Here is a 24337-nt window from a genome sequence, read left to right on the forward strand (position 1 = left end):
AAAATGCTAGCTTTGTCAACGTTTTGATCTGAACCATTGTATATGATCATAAGTAACCTTATAACAGTGCTAAACATTCATTTTCCCTTTACTATTCCTTTAACTTGTTGAAAAGGAGTACCAGTATAATAGGGGACCTTTAATAGTTTACACAATTAGCTATGTTGTTGTAACTGAGAAGCGCGGCTACACGATCTAGAAATTTCTACATTCTTCTGCTGCATGTCCACATGCCACTTGAGAATGACTGACAGCACCACAGTGGCTGGTTTCTAGCTAGCTAGCTAGGTTGTCTCTCTCTCGGCCCAAAAGTATTCTCAGGATAGTCTATAACTGCATATTGTAATGGATTTTAACTGATCTAGTCAAAAAGGATTTATCAAGATTCGCTCAAAGAGGTTAAATCTGGTTTATTGAGAAAACATACGAGCGCAACGCACATGAGTGGTTTATCCAAAGAAGTCCCGCCTCCTGGTCTTGCGCTGCCTTATATTCAAGCAATACACAGGTATGGCGCTTCCAGGATGTGATTGGCTAACCCATTGTACGTCATATTAAATGGCAGGCGTCATCAACAGTGGTCGAGAATACAGACATGTGACATGAGAAAAGGCGGTAATTTCTTGAAGAGACAAAGGGACAAAGGATGGCTATTCTGGAGTAGACGTCTAGGTGTGTTGACCTCCTAGAGGTCATCCTGTCATGAATTAGGTTAGCACAGCTATGTGAAAGGTTGAGGGAGGTGGTGAATTAGAAAAGGAGGTGATGAAACTATAATTTCTATGACAATATCACATCACTATATCGCCAAAGAGTCAATTTGTGTAGGCTGTAGGCTAAGGCTATACATGTTCACTAATGTTCTCTGTTCAGGAACCACATTTCCTAAGGCTCATTCATTACCACCTGTGTGTGTGTGTGTGTGTGTTTGTGTGTATCAAATACTGTAAATTATAAAACTTGACATCTGCATCCAGCTAGTCTCTAGCCAGACAACCTGTAGCCGGTCATTATCGACCACAACCCAGTCAGATGCAGCATTATGGCCAGGGCATGCCCACTGTTTTTTCTGTCTTATCTTATTATCTTTATCTTCTTGTAGTTTATTATGCATCGAAACACAGGGACCCCTGTAGCATTTCTTCAAGGATTGTGCTCCTCGGATCCCGGACAGCAGTGAGTTTAATGGCTTCTGTGTTCAGAAGATGGAGAGTGTTCTTGGTGCTCAACGTGATTGTGGTCGCAGGGTTCATGACTTTTTGGGCCAGATGCAATACAAGCAATGTCAAAGGCACTGGTCTGAACCCATCAGGAGATCGGAAGAGATTGTGGACCAATAGCACAAATCAAGGCTCCAGCATTAGCCATGAGGTGTTGCTGAAGAGACTGGGGTCATTGGAGGATGTGGTCTACAGACAGCTAAATGGTATGGCTACATTCATGTTTAGTTTAGCATATTAAGCCACAAAATATTGCATCTATTATAAAAGTCCTTTATTGTACAGCTACTTCTTAATGTCTGTCCCTGGTGGCATATAATTATCTTTTATCTCCTCAAGGGAGGATATATGGATGCAAAAGTAGTAGCTAACATGGATGCTTCACTTTTCCCAGGTCTGTCCAAGTCACTGGGGCTTATTGAGGGATTCGGGGGACGAGGGAGAGGAGGCCTGCCTGCCACCCTGTCCCCAGCCGAGCAGAGCAGTGCCAAAGTCCTGAGAGAGAAGTACGGCTACAATGCCTACCTCAGTGACAAAATCTCACTGGACAGGACCATTCCAGACTACCGCCCCAACAAGTGAGTGTTGCCTCAGCTGACTAAGTGTGTAGTCAGAAATGGACTGTCAAAGGCAAATCCAGTTGTGCCATAACACAAAAAGCATATCTCTAATGTGTTGTGGTGGCAATTCTGCATGCTACTATTGATATAGATGTGTCCCCTGTCAGACTCTGATCAAAGACAGCAGTAGATGTTCAGTGTTTTTGTCATCTCTTGCTTCGTGGTCGAACAGACCAGGGCCGCGTTTCCCAGATACAATGTACCTTGGTGATCTATGACGCTTTTAAAGCCTTCTGTACACTGTACGACATAAGTCCATAAGTCGTCTTAAGACCATACGAACATACGACGTGCGTATTCACACAATGCGATTTGTATTCACACTATGATTTCTGTCAGCCACGATTATGTCCACGATTCATCTTGGCTAAACTTCTATATGATCTGCGATCTACGACAAAAATATCTGACATGCCAGATATTTTGTCGGGAGGTCATAGCCTCATCGTAGAACGTCGTAGCAATGAATCGCAGATCATACACCTTCTCACGCAGTCCTGATTTTGCATACGATGAGCTACGATTGTCTGCGACAACCCACGACCACCTTACAACCTCTTTGTATGAATTGTGGGTTTTATCGCACAGTGTACATGCAGCTTTAGCCTAAGAAGGCTCTGGGTCTTTCATTGACTTCTTTCTGACGAATTCGTAGTATAAATGTGGATAGAGATGCCCACACACGCTCACACGCACGCGCACACACACACACACACACACACACACACACACACACACACACACACACACGCACACACACAGGGGCGGACTGGGGAAATAATTCAGGCCGGGAAATGTAGCCCCAGTCAGGCCACGAGCCAATGCGTTGCGATGGAACACTTTCAGTTTCATTTTGCTGACAGGCAATTCTGATAGTCGTGCGATTTGTTGACAGGGGGGGGGGGGCAGGCCACCGGGAAACTCCGCCCCTGCACACACACACACACACACACTGCTGGGTATGACGCGTTTGTGCTTGAACCTATATTTAGTATAGCCATGTGTCCATATACAGTATATGGACAGGGTTGGGGTCTATCCCATTTCAATTTGGTCAATTCAATAAGTTAGATTCAAATGCAAAATATCCAAATCGTTTGTGGTAAAAAACTTCCTCTTATCAATTTTATCAATCTTGAAGAAAGCAACTATCTGAAAGCCAGTGATGAGAAGCCCCTCATCCTGACGGTGTCACTAGCTGTGCCTCATCAGTGGGGGAACAGGAACCCCGACAGTCATTTGTTATTTTAGCTCCTGTGTTCCAGGAGAGATCAAAGCAGCACGAGACAAGGGTATCTCTGGGCTCTATGCCTCTGGTCTCTCTCTCACTCTCTCTCTGGGGTGTGTGTAGCTCTATGACCCGTGGCACAGGAAGCTTCAAGCTAGACTTAACAGTGCCTAATCCTCTACAGATTTATCTTCCCACTACTCTAATTTGTCTCCCTTTTCTCTGCTTATGCCTCTCTTCACTTCACGTATCCAATTTTCTCTCCTGCTAGTTGACTGACTGGCCCTTCTTCTCATTAGCGAGTCTTAAAACAAAAGACTGCAGTAAAAATAGCTTTCTTAGCTCTGCCTCATGTGCTACACTGTGATTGGGCTGGAATTTTTATTTTATTTTTATTTTTTAAGTGTGACGGTGGTAAACAGGAAGAGGCACATGATTCCCTTTCATCTCTGTGAACAGACTGGCAGCCAATCAGACTTAGCCTGGCATCGCCATACTGATCACATGAGCTCACATTCTGTTTTTCTCCAGGCATCAGTCTGGAAACCCTCCCGTTCAATCCCTGAGCCAATCACAACCGTTTATCTAATATGGGGCAGGTTTCATGCAATGATTGTACCCACTTGATGCGATTATATGATGACTTACCCACGTCTCGTTGCTCTGATTCTTTGTAGGTCTATCCAAGGTTAACCTCTTAAGTGGAAATGCATGTGCATGTACATACTGTCAATGTATGGAAAAACATGACAAAAGAATGTGCGGCACAGTTGACTTGGACCCACTGTGTCCTTCCATGAGTGTGACTTTCCAATAATACTGTATAAGCCGATTTTGGGGCGTAATTTGATGTGTGTGTGTGTGTGTATGTGTGTGTGTCAGGTGTAAAAAGGCTATCTACCCCAGGGACCTTCCCACAATCTCCCTCATCTTCATCTTTGTCAATGAAGCTTTGTCGGTGATCCTGCGCTCCGTTCACTCAGCTGTCAATCACACACCAGCCCACGTGCTCAAGGAAATCATCCTGGTGGACGACAACAGCGATGACGGTTAGTAAAAGATTGCATTAGCCAGTGAGCTAAAGCACATGTATTCATTCATTTTGGGAGCTAACAAGTTCTCAAGTCTCCCACAAAGAGTACACTGATTAAAAGCCATACTGTAGTGTATGTCCAGCCATGTAGACAGTAGACACATTCCACTCCTGTACATGTCCTGCATACCTGTACTTATGGTTTGCATAACTTATGTGCATTTTTTACACACATTAGTTTACATTCTGTCTCATCTGGAAAGGTTGGTGTGGTTAGAGCATGAGACTAGTAACCAAAAGGTTGCTGGTTCAAGACTGTGCCAGGCCACTTGACAAGGTGGGATCTTAACAGATGCTTGAAGCGCTGCCCACCATTGTGTGGCACTTGAGGCACTTAACCCCAACGCTAGCTCACAACATTTAAGACCACCGGCCATATTGGCTGACATGTGCTAGACTCAACTGATGGTTGAGATAGAAGAGCAGAAGACAATTGGCCTTGGGAGGGGGGGAGGGGGGTCAGTATAAACAAAATAAAGCAGCCCTGACACATGGCACGACCATGTCACCACCCACAGCTGAACTACAGTATAGTGACCTGGCAACAAGTTGACAGGCAGCCAGCGAGTCTCCTTGACAGAATTCATGTCTGTGTTACTGAGGCTGGGGACAGATGATGTCAGCGTTGAGATGGAGCACCACAATAAGATGTCTTGGGTTTCATTTATTGGGGCCTGCTGTGCTGTGTTGTGGGGGGATGGAGAGGGAGAGAGGGAGGGAGGGAGGGAGGGAGGGAGGGAGGGAGGGGGAAGACATGAGGACAGAAGGGGCAAAACAGGACGGGCAATGGGTGAAGAGTGTAATGCCCATTGCACTCTTCACCCATTGCCCATCCTGTTTTGCCCCTTCTCTGTCCTCATTCTCTGTCCTTTGCAATGGACAAAGAGCAGGGAGAGAGAGAGAGAGAGAGAGAACGAAGGAGGGAGATAGGCCAGTAGAAAATAGGTGGAGAGGCTGAGGGAATTAGAGAGGGCAGACAAATGGAGGAGTGAAATGGGGATACTGGGAGTGGGGAAAGTTACAAGGCTAGAATATGTGGTATGTGCTGCAGACAGTTCAATTCTGCCCTTTTCTAGGCATGGCTGGATGGCATGGGGCCAGCCATCTATTACGGGGAGGTGGAGAGGCATGCAAACAATTAATACACACTCTCTTACTGTCCACAAAACTCTCTGCTCTGCTCTCAGCCATGCACTGAGGTGTGGCTGCTTCCACCGGGAAAAAATATGGCCTGAGAAGATAGCGTGGGTGTATGGAAAAGAGAGAGGGAAAGAGGTGTGTGTGTGTGTGTGTGTGTGTGTGCATGGTGTGAAGTGAGGGAGCATTGTGCATGGGTCATGTGTTTGTGTGATGCTGGGTGTGTCAAGTGGGAGGCTGATCACTTGAGCGAAAGATCAAGAGGTAGAACACAGGAAGTGCTAAACTCTCTTTGGTGTTTGTTTTTTGACATGGGGATGTCTTGGTATTTGTGGTGTGTGTGCGCACACGCGTGCGTGCGTGCGTGTAACTCTACCCATCCTGTGCTTCACAGAGCAACTGAAAGGCCCTCTGGAGGACTATGTGAACAAGCGTTACCCAGGCCTGGTGAAGATTGTGAGGAACCAGAGGAGGGAGGGGCTTATCCGTGCACGTATCGAGGGCTGGAAGGTGGCCAGTGGCGAGGTGACGGGCTTCTTTGACGCTCATGTTGAGTTCACACCTACCTGGTGAGTCCATCGCTGCCTCGTCACACTGAAGTGGTCTATGTCTACTAAATGAATGTTTTAATTTTCAGTTTATTCAATATACTCAATGAAGTATCCTTATAGCAATATTGTGTAATTAAAACAAAAAACAGACCCAAAATAGACTTGTACTTGAATATGAATATTAGGAGTTACTAAGTAAAATTTATTGCCCAAGTAAAATTTACTCGAAGTACAAATGGATTTTTGTTTAGCCTGGCCAGCCTCATCTGTGTGACAAACAGAATGTGAGCTCGCAAGATCATGATGGTCTCACAAGGCAACAGAAATATGTTGCCTTATGTCTTGAAAACTCATGACATCCTCATAGGAGTTGGCTCAGTTCCTAGATAGGTCCAACTGCGCAGGTGCCACAATGGCAGCCCCGGTGTTTTGGTCCACGCTGTTTTCTGTTGTCTTTTTGTGTAATTTCGTGTTTTGCGATAGAACCAGCAGTTCCCTCATCAGAGAGGAACTTAAGAGCATAAGGGAATCAACCCTATGAGCATAAGGGAATCAACCCATGCAGATTTAATACCCAACTTTCTCATCCCTACCATGGAACTATTGGATATTGTGGTCAAAGACACTGTGTATTGTCCATTCAACGAAGGCGTAGACAAAGAGGAAAAAGAGCGGGGGCTCTCGTTTGTCTAAGGCGGAACTTGCACAGCACTACCAGGTATTTTCCTACCAAATGTATGCTCTCTATGCAGTAAAAAGGACAAACTCCAGCTGCTAGTAGCGAATAACAAGGACTTTCCTAATCTGCTATCCTGACCTTTACCGAGACCTGGTTGAATGAGTCAACTCAGGATCCCGCAGTACAGCTAGACGGATTCAAACTGTTCAGAGCTGACCACGACCCAGGCCTCTCCGGCAGGAGAAAAGGCGGAGGGACTTTTATGTGAATAACTCATGTTATAGGGACGTGACAGTGATACAGCAGCACTGTTCTCGGTGTGGAGCGTAAGTACCTGGACGCCTTTGTTATTGTCCTAGGTGACTTCAACAGAACTAATCTCAGCCATGAACTCCCCCAAATACTGCCATCACACCACCACACTAACCAACGCCTACCACGTCATCTCTCATTTTGCGCTGGGCCACTCTGACCACGCCATCGTCCACTTGATCCCTGAATATAGGCAGAAACTGAAACTCTCCAAGCCTGTCGTGAGGACATAAAAGGGGTGGACCAATGAGGCTCAGGAGAAATCATACGCCCCGGCTAGAGTGGACAGGCCATGATCAGGGCTACATTGACTGCGCAGGCACTCACAACCAGGCCGAGTACACATACACTGTGTCATCACACATCAGCTTTGTCAAGAACGTATGCATTCCAACCCGCACCAAGATAAAATACAACAATACAGCCAACCAGGTTTGAAAAGCAATGGGTCCCCTCGGCACCCCCCACACTCAACAGCCACATCAACCCAGCCCCACCCCAGCAGTGGCCCGGACCTCTCCACAGCTGCTGCCCCCCCATTGCAACACAGCCTCTCACCATCCTAGAGAAGGACGTGAACTGCCTGTTCAAGAGACAGAACCCCCAGACAGCGGCAGGACCGGACTCCGTCTCCCCCTCCATGCTGAGGTACTGTGCTGATCAGCTGTCCCCAGTGTACACTGACATCTTCAACACCTCACTAAAGACATGCTATGTTCCAGCCTGCTTCAAGACCTCAACCATCATCCCCGTCCCCAAGAAAGCAAGGATCACCTCCTTCAACAACTACAGAACCGTCACCCTGACCCCTGTAGGAATTAAGGTTTTTGAGTGCCTTGCTCTGGGGTATCTCAAATCAATCACAGACCCTCTCCTGGACCCCCTGCAGTTCGCCTACAGAGCCAACAGGTCAGTGGACGACACAGTTAACATGGCCCCTCACTTCATTCTCCAGTATCTGAAGTCCGCAGGCACCTATGCTGTCTGTGGACTTCAGCTCTGCTTTCAACACCATCATCCCGTTCACTCTGGAGGGCGTGCTCTCCCAGATGCGCATGCCCGACCCCACCTACAGGTGGATCACAGACTTCCTTTCTGGCAGGAAGCAGCACATGAAACTAGGCAAGCACATCTCCAGGACCATCAGCACAGGCTCCCACCAAGGCTGTGCTCAACCCAGTGACCACTGTTGAGTCCTTCCACTTCCTGGGCACCACCATCTCCTGGGACCTCAAATGGGAGCTGTACATCAGCTCCCTCACCAAATAGCACAGCAGAGAGTGTCCTTCCTGAGACAGCTGAAGAAATTCAACATGCCAGGCAATGATGGCACTCTTCTACACCTCCATCATGGAGTCCATCCTCACCTCTTCCATCACCATCTGGTTCTCAACAGCAACAAGGGCAGACTGCAGCACATAATCTCCTCCGATGAGAGGATGATCTGCCTCTGCAGGACCTGCATGCCTCCAGGTCCCTAAAACAGGCCAGAAAGATTGTGTCCGACCCCCCGGGAGGCAATTGACCGCCCTAGGCAAAATAACAACAGTGCGCCCCCGCCCCCCACGTTGCTGTCCGCATACAAGGACATGATGCCATAAGCCCATAGCAGGCAGCTATTATTATTATTATTATTATTAGGGATATCACTCAAATGCTAAATAGCAATGCCAGACAACTGTTTGAAAATGAGATAATACATTTATTTCACAGCTTAAACAGTAAGGCAAGTGTTTAAGTCACCATAATAATACTGTCTATCTTTCTTCTCATGCGCAGCGCAGTTGGCTCTCTCTCTCTCTCTCCCTCTCTCACGCACATTGATCGAAACTGTACCCGAAACGCTACTCATCCTGCTCCATTTCGCCGCCATCCCTGGCAACAACAGGTGTAGAATCGCCGCCGGCGCGCGCAGAGCCACTCTGACTCGTGAAAAACGATGTTAATTTTGGATACAATTCGAAGGCCTGTGTCTTTTCAAGTGCACAGCGTCTGAGTGTTGTGCACCACTAGGTTTTGACCGTTTCATTTGGGTGTTGTTTTCTCGAACAGTTTCTCTCTTTTTTCGGTTGAATTGTTTCTCTGCAATTTTTGTTTGTTTTCTATTGTTTTCTTCATTAACCTGTGACCTGTGGGGCCCCTAGTGGCTCGGCGCCATAGGCAATTGCCTTGTATGCCAAGCGCATGCGCCGCCCCTGCCGACCCCTCCCATCCCTGTCACGGTCTCTTTGACCCACTCCCCTCTGGCAGGAGACTGCAGTCAATCGGGATTGGGTCCATACGCCACAAAAACAACTTCTGTCCCATGGCCATCAGACTCCTTAACAACGCTTGTAGCCCCCTGCACAGCACCACTTGCACACGACCTTTGATTGTTCCATATACCTCAACAGCACACACATAGCACACACTGTATACATATAACATTGCTCATCTATCACAGTACACTTTGCACACACACTGTACAGACTCACCACACTCCATTCTGTATGTAGTATGTAAATTGCATTTGTTCCTCCCTTTTTTAACAGTATATCGTATTTTGTATATTGCACTGTATATTGTTTGCACTGTATGTTGTATTTGCACAGTTTTTTGTTTTGTATTGCATTTGCACTGTCCTGCACCCTATCCAATGTCGTCTGCAATAGCGTATGCCTAACACTAGTCAAATTCCTAGTGTGTGAAGCATATACAGTACATGGCTAATAAAACGGATCTTGAATCTTGAATTCTTGTCATCATAAACCAACATTTAAAACTGCAGACATGAACAGACATGCTCATGACTGCATGAAGTAGGTCTACCATGGAGTGTCCCATTAGAACGTAATATGTAATGTAGACCAGGGTTGACTTGTATATGGCACACACATTGCACCTTAGAAACCTTCTTAGAGCGCTAAGGTACATTGAAACTCAAGAAACACGGCCCAGAGCTTTCCAAAGCTTCTCTCTGTGGACTGACCCCCTGAGTCGATTCGTAAAGGACACCTAAGAAGTCCAGCTTGGAGGAACCAAAAGGGACTAACTTAGAGAGAGAAAGAGAGAGAGAGAGAGAGAGAGAGAGAAAGATAAATGAAAAGAGAGAAAGAGAGAGAATAAGAGAAGTTCATCTGTCTTGTCTCTCTCTGCCAGGGCTGAGCCGGTTCTGACCAGAATCAAAGCAGACCACCGGAGGATCATCTTGCCCTCCATCGATAACATCAAGCATGAGTCGTTCGAGCTGGAGCGCTACGAGAACTCTGGCCACGGCTACAACTGGGAGCTGTGGTGCATGTACATCAGCCCGCCCAAGAAGTGGTGGGATGACGGAGATACCTCCGCCCCAATTAGGTCCATATACTACATGGACACACACACAGAGTAACATAAACAATACTATAGTAATAACAAAAATAAACTATTTTATAATGTTGGCATTGCAGCTAATTGGTTTGTTCTAGGGCTTAGCTTGCTAGCATGCTATTTTTACTGGGTAATTGTCCCATTTTCAAGCCCACACCCACACAGTGATTGCTTGTATCCCTCACACAATGCAATAAGCAAACGGTTCTCTAAAAAAATAATTCCACCATTCACTCATGCCCCCACCAGGACCCCTGCAATGATTGGCTGTTCCTTCGTGGCCAACCGGGAGTTCTTTGGGGAGCTGGGACTGCTGGACTCTGGCATGGACGTCTACGGAGGGGAGAATATAGAGCTGGGGATCAGGGTTTGTGTGTCACCCATTTTCAATTTCACCTCTCCCCTCTTTTAAATGGAGCATGGGTCGCCACATTGTGGCACTACTGATAAATGAACCACCATTTAGGAGCCCTAGAGGATAAAGTGTGAAAGTGTCTTTTGACTGTGTGGAGGGGGGATGAAGATGAATACGTACAGGTGGAGGAGAAGGCTGAATGCTGTTGTGGACTTGGCCAGGGAGCAAAGTGTGACTGTGTGCATGGTGAATTGTCTAAGAATGCATTGTGTATTCCGTTGTACTGGGTTTGTAAAGATGTGTTGCTAAAGATGTGATAATCCAAATGCACTTCTTTGTGTGTGTGTGTGTGTGTGTGTGTGTGTATGTGTGGACCTTCTTCACTACTGGCCTCCAGGTGTGGCTGTGTGGGGGCAGCATGGAAGTGCTCCCCTGCTCCAGAGTGGCTCACATCGCCAGGACCAAGAAGCCCTACCTCAGCAACCTGGCCCTCCACACACGCCGCAACGCCCTACGCGTGGCAGAGGTCTGGCTGGACGACTTCAAGTCCGCCGTCTACATGGCCTGGAACATACCAATGCAGGTGAATGAGGAGAGGGGACTGTTTCTGTCATTAGCCACTCAAGATCAACTGTGAAGTTAGCATTGTTCTGAATTGTTTCTAGAATTGATTTGCACAGTACTGTAGAGAATGATTGCTTAAAGATAAAACAGCTTGGAGCATACAGTATATAATTTTCAGCATAGACCACTTGATTTCTGAGTTGTTATTATTTAAAAGACCCTTAAGTGCCGATATCTGTTTATTTTCAGACTGTAAAACTCCTTGACCATAGAACTACAGTAACTTACTCGATATGACCAGTGTTGTGTTGAGACTTGGTCTCTGTAACCCTGGATATATTCATGCAGAACCATGGGATAGACATTGGAGACATCTCCCAGAGGATTGAGTTGAGGAAAAGACTGCAGTGTAAAAACTTTGAGTGGTACTTGGACAACGTCTATCCAGAGATGAGAAGGTACAACAACACACTCTACTATGGGGAGGTGAGTCAGTGGTTGGACATACAGGTAAGGTTTCAGAAAATGCATGTCAAGTTTAAGAATTGGTAGCACTACAGTACTGTACTGAGATGATGCTACTCTCATACCATCAACAAACTATCAACTGGTTTGATAGTTGAATTTTGTTCAGGTATTATAGATATGGTATCTATAGGGGGACACCCACAAAATGTTGTAACAATTATGTTATTGTGTACTGATCTAAAGAACAATTTATGCTCTGTAAATGCTAAACTTAACCATTAAGAGACTCAAGATCAGTATCTAGTGACAACTTCAACCTACAACATTTTTTATAAATGCAGCTCATCTTTCCATTTTCCTCCCACTCTTTCGCTCTCTGTTTGTGTTTCTGTAGGTGCGTAATGAGAACGCCACACACCTGTGTTTGGACCAGGGAGAGAAGGAGAACCACACGGCCATACTGCACCCCTGTCATGGACTGGCACCTCAGGTGGCTGCTACATGCATACAGACTTGTGTTCTCTTGGGTCAAGTTCTATAAAAACAAAATACAGATACAGTTTCAGTGAATGTCATACTGTATCTATATTGCTTTCTTTGATACAATAGGTCTATGTATATAAATTATATTGATGTATATTTAGAGAAGTCCATGACCTGTTTTCCAGATGAAAGGACAAGCACAAGCTACACTGGTGGTACCAGAAAGTACTGTGCAGCGCTTCTTTAGATGACAAAGCCGATACCAGCAGTGGCCCCAGTCAAAGTCTCATTTCATTTCAAACCTTTATTTAAACTCGAAAGGACACTGAGGTGCATGCACCTCATTTACAGTGTCACCGTGTGAACAATGCACACATCAAATAAACGTCACATCACACATCAAATAAAACAACAATTACAGCTCGAATCACCAAAGACAGAGATCATGTTTTTAAACTCTGTAATTGAAGGGAGAACCTCCATCTTCAACCAAGTCTGAAGGTCATTCCAAGACTTTGGAGCAGCATATGAGAACGCTGTCCTGCCAAGCTCTGTATTAGCTCGAGGGACCTTGACAAGCCAGTTACTGGAACGAGTCTGATAGGAAGGAATGTTCCAGTCCAGTAGGGCGGCAATATAAGGGGGTAGTCTACCGATAACTGCCTTAAAGATATACAGATACCAGTGATGGTCACGCCGATCTGCTAGGGATGACCAACCAACTTTACTATACAGAATACAATGATGTGTATCATGCTTGTCTTCTGTAATGAATCTAAGTGCAGAGTGGTACACAGAGTCCAGAGGTTTCAATGTAGAGGCTGCGGCGTGCCGATAAATTAAGTCACCATAATCAAGAACAGATAAAAATATTGATGATCGCAGCTTAGAAGCAAGATTCTCAACATGGTATTTATATACTCTGTGACTCTCTCTATTTGAATGCCATTTTTTTATGATATCTGTAATTTATCATAATCAATATTTTTAGCCCTTGAAAATAACATAAACTTTGTTTTGCTAGCGTTGAGAACGAGTTTAAGATGAAAAAGGACCTCTTGCAATGCAATAAAGGAAAGCTGCAGCTTTTCAGTGGCTGACTGCACAGAATCTGCAGAACAATAGATAACTGTATCGTCAGCATAAAGATGTGCTTGACATGACCCATTCAATGCAGATACAATATTGTTTATGTAGATTGTAAAAAGGACAGGACCCAGCACTGAACCCTGAGGGACTCCTTTGGTTAAGGACAGGAACTCAGACCGGGCATGACCAACTCTCACACATTGGTGCCTAGTTGATAGATAATCCTGGAACCAGCTGAGGGCACCTTCATCTAGACCAATGCTAGCTAGTCTATTCAGTAGCAGTGAATGATCAACTGTGTCAAACGCTTTCGAAAGGTCTATAAATAGGGCTGCACAGTGTTTTTTCTTATCTAAGGCTGAAGTAATATCATTCACAACCAAGGTAATCGCCGAGGTTATACTATGCTGGGCTCTAAAGCCAGACTGATGAGGACTGAGTACTGAATTGATAGAGAGAAAGGATTTAAGTTGATTATTTACTAAAGTCTCAAGTACTTTTGCCAGGCAGGGTAACCTAGAGATAGGTCTATAATTATCCAACTTATCCTTATCACCTCCCTTATGTAGCGGAATCACCCTAGCAGATTTCCACTCAAGAGGGAGCTTACCAGAGACGACGGAGAGGTTGAAAGTACAATGAATGTCTGCTAAACGGAGACGTTTGTCACTGGCATCAACCACTCTTTAAATGAGACGTGATAGGAATCATATCAAAATTCCATTCAACAAATTTCTATCAATGAATAGAAAAAGGCCATGTCCTCGAGCACAATGATGTGTGGTTTATGTAACTCACTTCTGGTTAGGAAAATTATAGTGCAACAAGAGTCAAAACAAGCTAAGTAAGATGTTTATGACAGTGCAGCATCTTTAGAAACAATCAAGTTATTTAAACGTCTCAAGGATGATCAATGGAAACAAGATGTACTGGAGCTAAATTTTGAGTGTCAAAGCAAAGGATCTGAATACTTGCAAATGTGATGTTGTTTTTTTCAAATATAAATTTGCTAAAAATGAATTGTACTGTATATGCCCTTTAACTTCCTGAAGAATAGGGGGTTCCAACTACATCAGTGTCTTTTTTCCCCTGCGTCAACACCTTTTATTTTTTTAAATCACAGCATAGTTATTGTGTTTCTCTTTCTCTCTCTGTTCCCTGCTAGTTGGGGCGCTATGTTAAGACTGGGGAGTTCTTTCTGGGTTCCCTGGGCAGCACAGGGGAGGACACACGCTGTCTGATGGACGATAAGGTCAGCAGCTTCCCGCAGCTTGTCAACTGTGAGACGGTCTTCAATGTCAAGCAGAAGGCCTGGCACTTCTCCCAGGTGTGAATCCAATGAAGTGACCCTTCTGATGTTGGCTTGCAACATTACCGTAGTATTTCATAGTATAGTATGCATAGTACATAGTAGTCTCCTGCAGAGATGTTACATTTTGGTAGGTCTGACAGGTTTGACATTGAGATAAGCTACTGTATCAGCGGTTTCTATGTCATTGCTTAATTTTGTAATCTGTGCATATATTTCTAAAAAGCTACAACCGGCATATTAAATAAGATGACCATGCCCACTACCTACATCTTATCTATCCCTCTCTATATGGGTGTGGTACATGACCACCTTGCCAAGCCTATTAAAGCCTGAACGTTCTTTTCCTCTGCTGTTCAGAATGAGCCGATTATTAACAGAGCCACGGGGCGCTGTCTGGAGGTGGTGAAGTCCAACGTCTACTTCGGTTACCAGCTGGTTCTCCAGACCTGTTCCGGACAGAAATGGACCATAAAGAATACTGTGAAACAGTACAGCCACAATTGACCAACTTGTTCGCCTTTGGGGACTGCTGAAACTTTGGATAACAGAATAAATTGCAATGTAATTAAAACATTATTAAAATTAATTATTTACTTACAAATTACATTTAATTTGTGAAGGCTGGATAATGTAATTGCTGGATCGTCAAATAAGTGAAAAGGATGTGATACTATTTTCCCCAATGTTATTATTATATTGTCAGGTTTTATCAATGTACAATTATTGCAAATTATTATACTATCACATTCAAGTGTCAAGTGAGCTGAAAGGTTTTGAAAAGTGTGTCCACTTTTTTTGAGGGAATATCCATTCATATTATGGTCACCTCCAATATCAGCAAATCATAAAATCACAAGTGTTTACGGGAAGATATGGGAGAGTTTTGGAAATGGTCCCTGTAGCCAACTAATCTTTGAAAAGGGAGTGGAATAGCTGGTGCTTAGATTTATTGTACGAAATCTTCCAAATTTAATAATGCTCTGATTTGGCATGTGAGTTAGTCGCTACTGTTATTGTCTATTATTAACTACTGCCTCCATTCCTCATGGGTATTGGTGAAACAGGTAGAACTGAGACTTGAAATCACAAACTTTTCAAGATAATGTGTCATGGAATTGCTTTTTAATCACGATCGAGTATCAGCAAAATAGGATTTGGTAATATTACAGGTCTGAATACATTCATAATTTATTTGACTGTAAGCCTACATTTTGATTGGTTATGGATTCATAGGATTTGTACTATTTTGATTTAAATTTTCAACAAGTGATAGGGTAAATTACTTGAAGCACACTTTAGAAAGAAATCTGTAGCACCAGATCCAAGTCCAATAGCATGACCGGAAATGCAATTATAAGTGATTTTTTTTTGCTATTTCCCCCACAACCAATTAAGTGACCTTGTTAGCATATTATTACAAAAAAGCTTAACAAACAAGCAGCAACCTGAGGCACTTTTTAACATTCACATGGAAGAGCAGGCAATGATAGTGGATGAAAAATCACACAAAGGTATAGGTCATTGCTCCTTGTATTGAATTGTATTAGGTGTCATATATTCATATTTATTAGGCTAGTATTATCAGTTGGATTTCATCTCCCAGAACGGTCTTCCAATAAACTGCTGGACTAAATCTGTGTTTGAGGATTTTATTACACTTAAGGGAGGTGATACATTTCATGTGTAGGCGACCTCTGGAAAATAAAAATGTAGGAAATGTCTTCCATATACCCTATCAATTTTATAACCGTTGGGGTTGTCAGATTATCAAAACTTTAAACAGAATTATTAAGTTGTAAAATCATAGGGGAAACTAGATGTGAACTAAAAAAAATTTCAGCATCCTGCCAAAAACCACATTAGAACTCATTAGTTAGCCATAAGTCTAAAATATGATCTTTTTCATACCAAACAACTGCCTGCTAATTTGACCTCGCAAAAATATTTCCCATATATGTATTTATAATAATCCCATATATTGTATTATTACCCCCTCATTCAGCATTACTTCAGCTGACCAGCATCTGAAGCTACCATCACCCATGTGGATTCAGGCAATGGATGAATTCAGTAAATGTGGTAATATGAGGGGAAAAAAGTCATCCATTAGGCACAAGGAGGCAGCTGAGCAGACCCTCCATCTCCTCACACACGAGGCCTTTTACCAGGAAGGACACAGAGGAAGGTCTGGCTGTGGAGGGCATAGACTGCATGCTAACACTGAATGCTAATCAGTCATTTAAACAGGGCACTGGGAGGCACAGCTCCTGCAGGCTGCTGTGTCACTGTTCACTGCTGATAAACTACAGTCACAATCACAGAACAGACAGATTGTTTTATTGTTCAGTGGTAGGCAATTTTTCCTATACTATGTATAGCATAGACCATACAGGATATGATTTGCAGTGGTAATTTTGAGGATTTGGGATTTACCAGTCTAAGGAGGTGATTTCCATATTCCCTCTTGAATCGTTGTGGTATTTGTGTTTAATCAATTCAGACAAATTAAGTGCATTTAGGGGACGGCTATGGCTCAGGAGGTAGAGCGGTCATCCAATGACTGCAGGGTCAGCGGTTCAAATCCCGCCTCCTCCTGTCCATATGTCAGTGTCCTTGAGCAAGACACTGAACCCCAAATTGCTCCCAATGAGCAGGCTAGCACCTTGCATGGCAGCTTCTGCCATTGGTGTGTGAATGGGTTAATGAGAGGCCATTTTAAAGTATATAAGTATATAAGTGCAGTCCATTTACCATATAAATGGCATAACTGGTAAAAACAGTTGACTTGAACAGGGAAAAGGGATGGGTGCATCTCAAAAGTCTACTTAATTATTTTTCAAATTGTGTTGGAGGAAAGGATTAGAGGGGAGGAACCTCATGTTGTCTCCTTCAATGCATGTTCACATGGAGACTAGAAAGGATGCACGGGTATAAGAAACACTGAGATTTAACCAAACTGTATGTTATAACATAATTTGCAATAAAACTGAACCGCTGAGTTATATCTCCATCTTGTGGCCATATAATGGAAGAGGCACTTGGAATGTTGGATATAGACATTTCCAAACCAAAGGCAATTATCAACCATGCTGTTTACAAAGAGATCAGTTATTAACAATGTGGTTTACAAAAAGATAATTTATTGCATAAATGCTTTCCCATTCACTTTAGTACAGATTTCAATATTTACAGATCCGTCATTCATTCTATCATTATTATTAGTACAACTTAAAATATTGCCTGATAGTCTACATGTTTAAATGTTGTGCATGCAGTTTATATATGTATGTGTTTCATGTGTGTATACAGTATTTATGTATTTTGTTTAAATATTAGCTATGTACAGTGTTATACAGCACAGACATGGGTGATTCAACCACCATGCTACCTCAGTCAGACTGTGATTGTTCCACTCCAAATTTACCCAGTTTAAATCATCTCAATCATTTCAAGGCATGTTTTGCTTCTGTGAGGGCAGGTACAGTTCCATCACTTAGAACTCTGAACGCATGTATTACGGATATAAAGTACTCATTCACATTTCTATTCCAGTTCCAGCACAGTTCATTAGAATCATTATGAATTAAGTTTTAATTTCCCCACCAATCAAACTAAATTGGTGACCGTTATATTCATCCAGTGTACATCACATTTTAAAGATACTATTGCAAAAGATGCTCTCATTTTTATCATAGAACAAAGAAATGTCATCGAGGTGCAAAAATGAGGTTGAATAATGATGTTAAATATAACCTCTTCCAGGTCAAAGGGAGATTTTCTGCCATAGGCAAGTATATTCCAATAAATACACTTTGTTTAAATATGTTTTCACAAACAGTGCAATTCCACCTACAATTTGGTTGAACACTCAACCTTTATACAGATAAGATAAATAAGAATCTTTAAGAATAAGAATACAATGAAACATTGAATGATCAGCCATTTTGAATAGAATGTGACATTCAGCTGACTTCACATCGCTACTGACAAAACTGACACTGTGTGAGACTACAAGCACATACATTGTGAAGAGTAGCCTTTCTCAATATATCCCCTAAGTGGAGCTCTTGTGCAACTTGCACAAGTCTGAGTTGTTATTCTCCCCATCAGTTCATTGGGATGGATAGAAAGTGTAGGTCTAGTGGAAAAAATAATGAAACTGATAAACATTGATAGACTGTTCCTGCCGAAAAATATGTGTGTTCTCATTTGATTGTGTAACAGACAAAAAACAAACAAATTTGTGTTCTTCAGCGCATCTCTGCTAAATTCTATGGCTTTGGTCAGAGGGTTTGGGGGAGACACAGCCAGAGAGCATTCTACCATTGTGTGTTGTGGTGCAGCAGTTGCCTCTGTCTGGTTGGCAGTGCTCCTGCCCCATACCTCTGAACCTGTTTGAGCAGAGTGTACTGACAATCATGCACATACAGTAGTACATCATAGAACATGTAGACAAGACGTGGGTTACATTATTTACAGACGCTGACTTGATCACATGCAGTAGATATTATAAGCAGTCCTCAGAAAACTGAAGGTGGTTTTTAATGATTTACCATGAGTCAATACAGGAGTTCAGAAACATGTCAAGAGAGGGGTCATGAGCAAGGCTTGTGCATGTGTTGGAATAAGTCTGTCCAAATCCAAATCAGTAAGGCCAAATTCATTATTTGCATACACAGTGCAACAATCTATATACGTCAAAGGTCTCCATCTTTCCTCATTCTAAACCCTTCTTAGTTTTTGATGAGACAGTGCAAGGGCTCTGTGGCACTCAAGTAAATGTCTATGTGAGCAAGGGGAAGTAAGAAAGCAAAGCCCAGGCTTCTCATCATATACCTCAGGACTGCTCTTACCTCAGCCATATTATTAAACACATTTTATAGAGACTGGAGACATGGGAATTCTATGTTGTGTGTCAGTCATTTGAACACAGAATAACTGATCAGATTATTGTTTTGAATTAGTGACCGGAATGCTGCATCCACCTTCCCTCTGGAAACTATAATAAGAGCCCAATTAGTTCCCTCTCCCAAACCGGACTGCAGCTCAAGCTAGCTCATCAGACTCTCTGCAGGAGACCGATCTGCAGATACTCTGACTCTAGGTGGGTAAAGAGACGACAGTCTGAACTCCTGTACTTGGGGGTGTTATTGCGTTTCAGGAACAGAGACAGCAGAATTATGCAAAAGTCAGCCCTTGAATGTCCTTGCCAGAGTTAAGTGGGGGAGTCTCCTGCAGACTCCTCATGCTGGCTTCTCAGTCTCATTGGATATCGGGAGTGTCACTCACTCGGAAAATAAATCATAAAGAACTTGTTTTTTTGTCACCTTAAGTGAGGCATTTCCGTACTTCTTTTTTCTACTAAACAGGATATTACCTGACCCATTGGCATGCACATGCAGGTGTGTTTATCCCCCCGCTCACAGTGGGTGTGGCTACTCCATGCCATTTCGTAACATCTGATTAGCTGCAATTAGCATGACACTGATGATGAAGGCCATGGCGAAGGCGCAAATCAGACTCTTCCTCACACACGTCTGCCGGTTCTTCTTTGAAGAATGGACTTAGAGAGGAAAAGAGAAGGAGGAAGGCAGAGAAAGAAGAAAGGGAGGGAGGAACAGTAAGAAAGACGTTGAGATTATAAAACATTTAAAGTTGGCACAAAACACGTTTCCCATTTTTGTTATCCTGCATTAAAGAGGGGCCTTGAAGGAAAGTGGTGAGTCTTTTTCATCAGTGTTACTGGGGACAAATGACTGTGGATGGAGCCCCAGCACCTTGGCTCTAATGGAGTTGGCAGCTGATTTAGGCTGGGTAAATGAGCTCTGTTGTTGGGCAGTGAGTGGCTGAGTGAGACTCAATCCCAGCAGCTGTGGCTCCACCCACGTCACACGCTCTAATTGTGTCCACAGTAGGGGATGTGTGTGAGGAATAGAAATGTATTGTTGGGTTCATATTCAGAATTAACACAGATAGGTATGGGGTGCATTAGGTGCACATCCAGTTGCACATCCAGTATAAATCACATACATTATTTTGCACAAGGCAAACACACACACACACACACACACACACACACACACACACAAACGCACAGCTTGCCAACCAGCCTTCTCGCATTATATAATTTCCCAGTTCAATCATTCTCCACCGTGAAAGTGGTAAGTCAGCAAGTCTCATCCCCGCTGGCCAATCGGTGGACTGGAAATGGCGACGTGGGTTAAGAGGATTTGGTAATTTAGTGAGAAGGGTCAAATGACCTGCAGGTACCATGCTGCTGACTCCACTTTAAATGTCACTCGCCCCTTCTTTCTGTTTTTGTTGTTCAATCCAGTCAGTACTGGTAATGTCACTTTATAGATGAAAAATGTCTTGACAGTGTTCTTGACAGTTTTCCCATAAAATCTCACATGCAAAGTAGGATGTATGTCATAGAAATGGTATGCTAATTCAACCATTTCTGGAGCGAGAAGCTGGAAACTAACCAAAGTAACTCATCAACTACTCAACTATCTCATTGACAGTATATATATTTTTTCTTTTTAAACATTTTCTTTTATTGTTTTCTACGGAGCCCCTAAAGTGACATGGGAAAAAAAAAAAAATTATGGTGAAGAAAAAAAAAAAAAAACATGTTGAAAAATATATACTTAAGTCTCCCTATCTCCCTCCCCTGCCTCCCTTCCCCTGTCTCCTTTTCTCTCTCCCCCAGTCTCCCTCCCCCTGTCTCCTTCTCTGCCTGTCTCCCTCCCCCTCCCTATCTCTCCCTCCCTCTCTCTCTGTCTCCCTCCCCCTCTCTCCCAATCTCCCTCTCCCTGTCTTTCTCTTTCGGGTCTCCCTCCCCCTCTTTCCCTCCCAGTCTCCCTCCCCTTGTCTCTGTGCCCGTCCAGTAACCCTGGGTGATGGTGATTGCTACACACGCCCTGGTCTGGTGTAGGCTAACCAGCGCACAATAACCATAGCCTACTACAGAAAGATAATAAATAAATAATAAGGACACAATACAGTTAGGCCTACTGCAATTAGGAGAAGTTGGCTTACTTTAACACAGAAGCAACCACATCAAAATAGACTAATTTTACACATTACACATGATGATGATGATGATATAGCAAATTAATAAAATGCACAACCAAAATAGGATTTATTGTTAATATTTTCGAGACCCCCCGACTCCCCGCACAGTAGTCTTACTGACACAGGTAGAAACAGACACAGAGAGTTAAGGCTATAGGGTCAGGGCTGAACCAACAGACAGAAACAAGATCCCTCTCTGAATTATTGAGGGGTAAATGTTGTGCTTAACCATAGCTAAACAGTGTCAGTGGTCCCTGCTCTGACCTGGAAGTAGCCTACACCTGGAAGTAGGCTACATTTCAAAGTTGATGGGTAAATGTTGATGAGTAAGTTTTGCGAGATCTCGCAAAAACTATTACGAGATCTCGCAAAAACTATTGCGAGATCTCGCAAAACTTACTCATCAACATTTACCCATCAACATTGAAATGTACCTACAAATGTACTGCAAGACCACTGAGTTTAGCTATCATTCACTTGAATGATGAATGGAATGAATGAATGAATCATCACTGAACGTTGATTTCACAGAAGGGGGGGAAGTCACTGGTGTTATGAACTTCCACAACCGTTCACATGATCGTCGTGGAAAGAGAATAAACACAGTATCATTTTTGTCTTCCTGCTGGGAAGTATGAGGAAACATGTTTGCCTGCTGCAAACGGTAGGCTTTATCCGTTTTGTGCTCTGTGTTTTTCTACATACCTAGCCATAATGGTTATCTAGCGTAACACTAGTATTTGCATGTTTATATCGCTTTCAGGCTGGAGCATTGCATGAGTCAGAAGAACAAGCCACCGCCGTAAGGTACACTAACGTTGAGTTAACTGTCTAATAACCAATTGGACCTCGACATGACTAATTTCCATAGAAATGCCTTTATTATTGTCCGTTTTGGGCTTTGTATCTAGTCTAGGTGTGTTATGTTACCTTGCATGTTACGGTTTTGGCTAGTGGCTAGCTACAAGCTAGCTTCTGGCTAACGTGACTTCACGTCGAGCAGGCTAGCTCGAATCTCTGGATACAGAGATTTTGCTAGCTACTGCCAGTAGCTAGTTCATATTATTTAGCTAGCAAGCTAAAACATAAGTAATATAATCATTCTGATCATCTGAATCATCAGTCTGGTCAGTGCTTGACGTCATTTATCATTGAATAACAGCTAGCGAGCTAACTGTTAGGTAGCTAGCGGACGGACCTCCGGTTTGGCGGTTGTTTAAAAATAAAGGTCCCCAGAAAGACGGTACTGGCCTATATATTGAAAATAACTGACTTGTTGATTGTGTTTGTTTTATCCAGCCTGGCTTTATTCATGGTGCAGTTGCTTCAGAGGTTCTTAATGACAGGGTTGGGGGGTTCTTGTCATCTGTACATTTCAAAGTTGATGGGTAAATGTTGATGAGTAAGTTTTGCGAGATCTCGCAAAAGGTTTTGCGAGATCTCGCAATAGTTTTTGCGAGATCTCGCAATAGTTTTTGCGAGATCTCGCAAAACCTTTTGCGAGATCTCGCAAAACTTACTCATCAACATTTACCCATCAACTTTGAAATGTAGCCTACTTCCAGGTGTAGGCTACTTCCAGGTCAGAGCAGGGACCACTGACACTGTTTAGCTATGGTTAAGCACAACATTTACCCCTCAATAATTCAGAGAGGGATCTTGTTTCTGTCTGTTGGTTCAGCCCTGACCCTATAGCCTTAACTCTCTGTTTCTACCTGTGTCAGTAAGACTACTGTGCGGGGAGTCAGGGGAGCTATGGCTGCGCTAAATGAGACATGAGCACCCCTGAAAACATGATTTGTGAAATTTTGGGGGGTCTCGAAAATATTAACAATAAATCCTATTTTGGTTGTGCATTTTCTCTGTGTAATGTGTAAAATTAGTCTATTTTGATGTGGTTGCTTCTGTGTTAAAGTAAGCCCACTTCTCCTAATTGCAGTAGGCCTAACTGTATTGTGTCCTTATTACTCCTTTATTATCTTTCTGTAGTAGGCTATGGTTATTGTGCGCTGGTTAGCCTACACCAGACCAGGGCGTGTGTAGCAATCACCATCACCCAGGGTTACTGGACGGGCACAGAGACAAGGGGAGGGAGACTGGGAGGGAGAGAGGGGGAGGGAGACCCGAAAGAGAAAGACAGGGAGAGGGAGATTGGGAGAGAGGAGGAGGGAGACAGAGAGAGAGGGAGGGAGAGATAGGGAGGGGGAGGGAGACAGGCAGAGAAGGAGACAGGGGGAGGGAGACAGGGAGAGGAGACTGGGGGAGAGAGAAAAGGAGACAGGGGAAGGGAGGCAGGGAGGCAGGGGAGGGAGATAGGGAGACTTAAGTATATATTTTTCAACCATGTTTTTTTTTTCTCCACCATCATTTTTTTTCCCCCATGTTGTTTTTTTTCTTTTTCTCCACCATGATTGTTTTTTTTCCCCCATGTTTTTTTTGTTTTTTTTCCTCCACCATCATTTTTTTTCCCCCATGTTGTTTTTTTTCTTTTTCTCCACCATGATTGTTTTTTTTCCCCCATGTTTTTTTTATTTTTTTTCCTCCACCATCATTTTTTTTTCCCCCCCATGTCACTTTAGGGGCTCCGTAGTTTTCCACAACAATGGACATGGACATACTCTTTAAAAAAAATAAAAATAAAGTAAGTTGAGAGCAACTCGTGGATGCAGGCACTCAACCACTCACACGTGCCCACCTACACCCACCCCGACAGTGAAGGGTCCGGGTTGCTGCATGTTCAGCTCCCATACCCAGACCCTCCCCTGTGGAGCGGGCTTTGGTGAACACGTGTAAGATACCCG

The 24337-nt window shown here is 43.5% G+C and overlaps 2 protein-coding genes across 2 annotated transcripts in view; one reads left to right on the top strand and one right to left on the bottom strand.

The window, feature by feature from the left end:
• Positions 1-1185: 1185 nt before the first annotated feature.
• Positions 1186-14963, top strand: galnt17 (polypeptide N-acetylgalactosaminyltransferase 17; the record flags this gene model as incomplete). Its single annotated transcript, XM_084436202.1, has 11 exons — positions 1186-1426; positions 1615-1798; positions 3951-4117; positions 5693-5867; positions 9979-10176; positions 10438-10555; positions 10941-11126; positions 11456-11593; positions 11970-12065; positions 14313-14474; positions 14817-14963. 11 exons carry the CDS (start codon positions 1186-1188, stop codon positions 14961-14963), a joined length of 1812 nt encoding a protein of 603 aa, XP_084292328.1.
• A 4931-nt stretch (positions 14964-19894) lies between these two features.
• Positions 19895-24337, bottom strand: part of LOC311313419 (calcium-binding protein 8-like) — a gene marked incomplete at both ends in the record, with an annotated part of 107718 nt that continues 103275 nt past the window's right edge. Inside the window, one exon of the mRNA XM_084443544.1 lies at positions 19895-20022. Coding sequence (XP_084299670.1) covers positions 19895-20022 — 128 coding nt within the window. The remainder of the gene's footprint in view (positions 20023-24337) is intronic.

Source organism: Borostomias antarcticus (assembly GCF_949987555.1).
Source record: "Borostomias antarcticus genome assembly, chromosome: 1".
NCBI classification, from domain to species: domain Eukaryota; kingdom Metazoa; phylum Chordata; class Actinopteri; order Stomiiformes; family Stomiidae; genus Borostomias; species Borostomias antarcticus.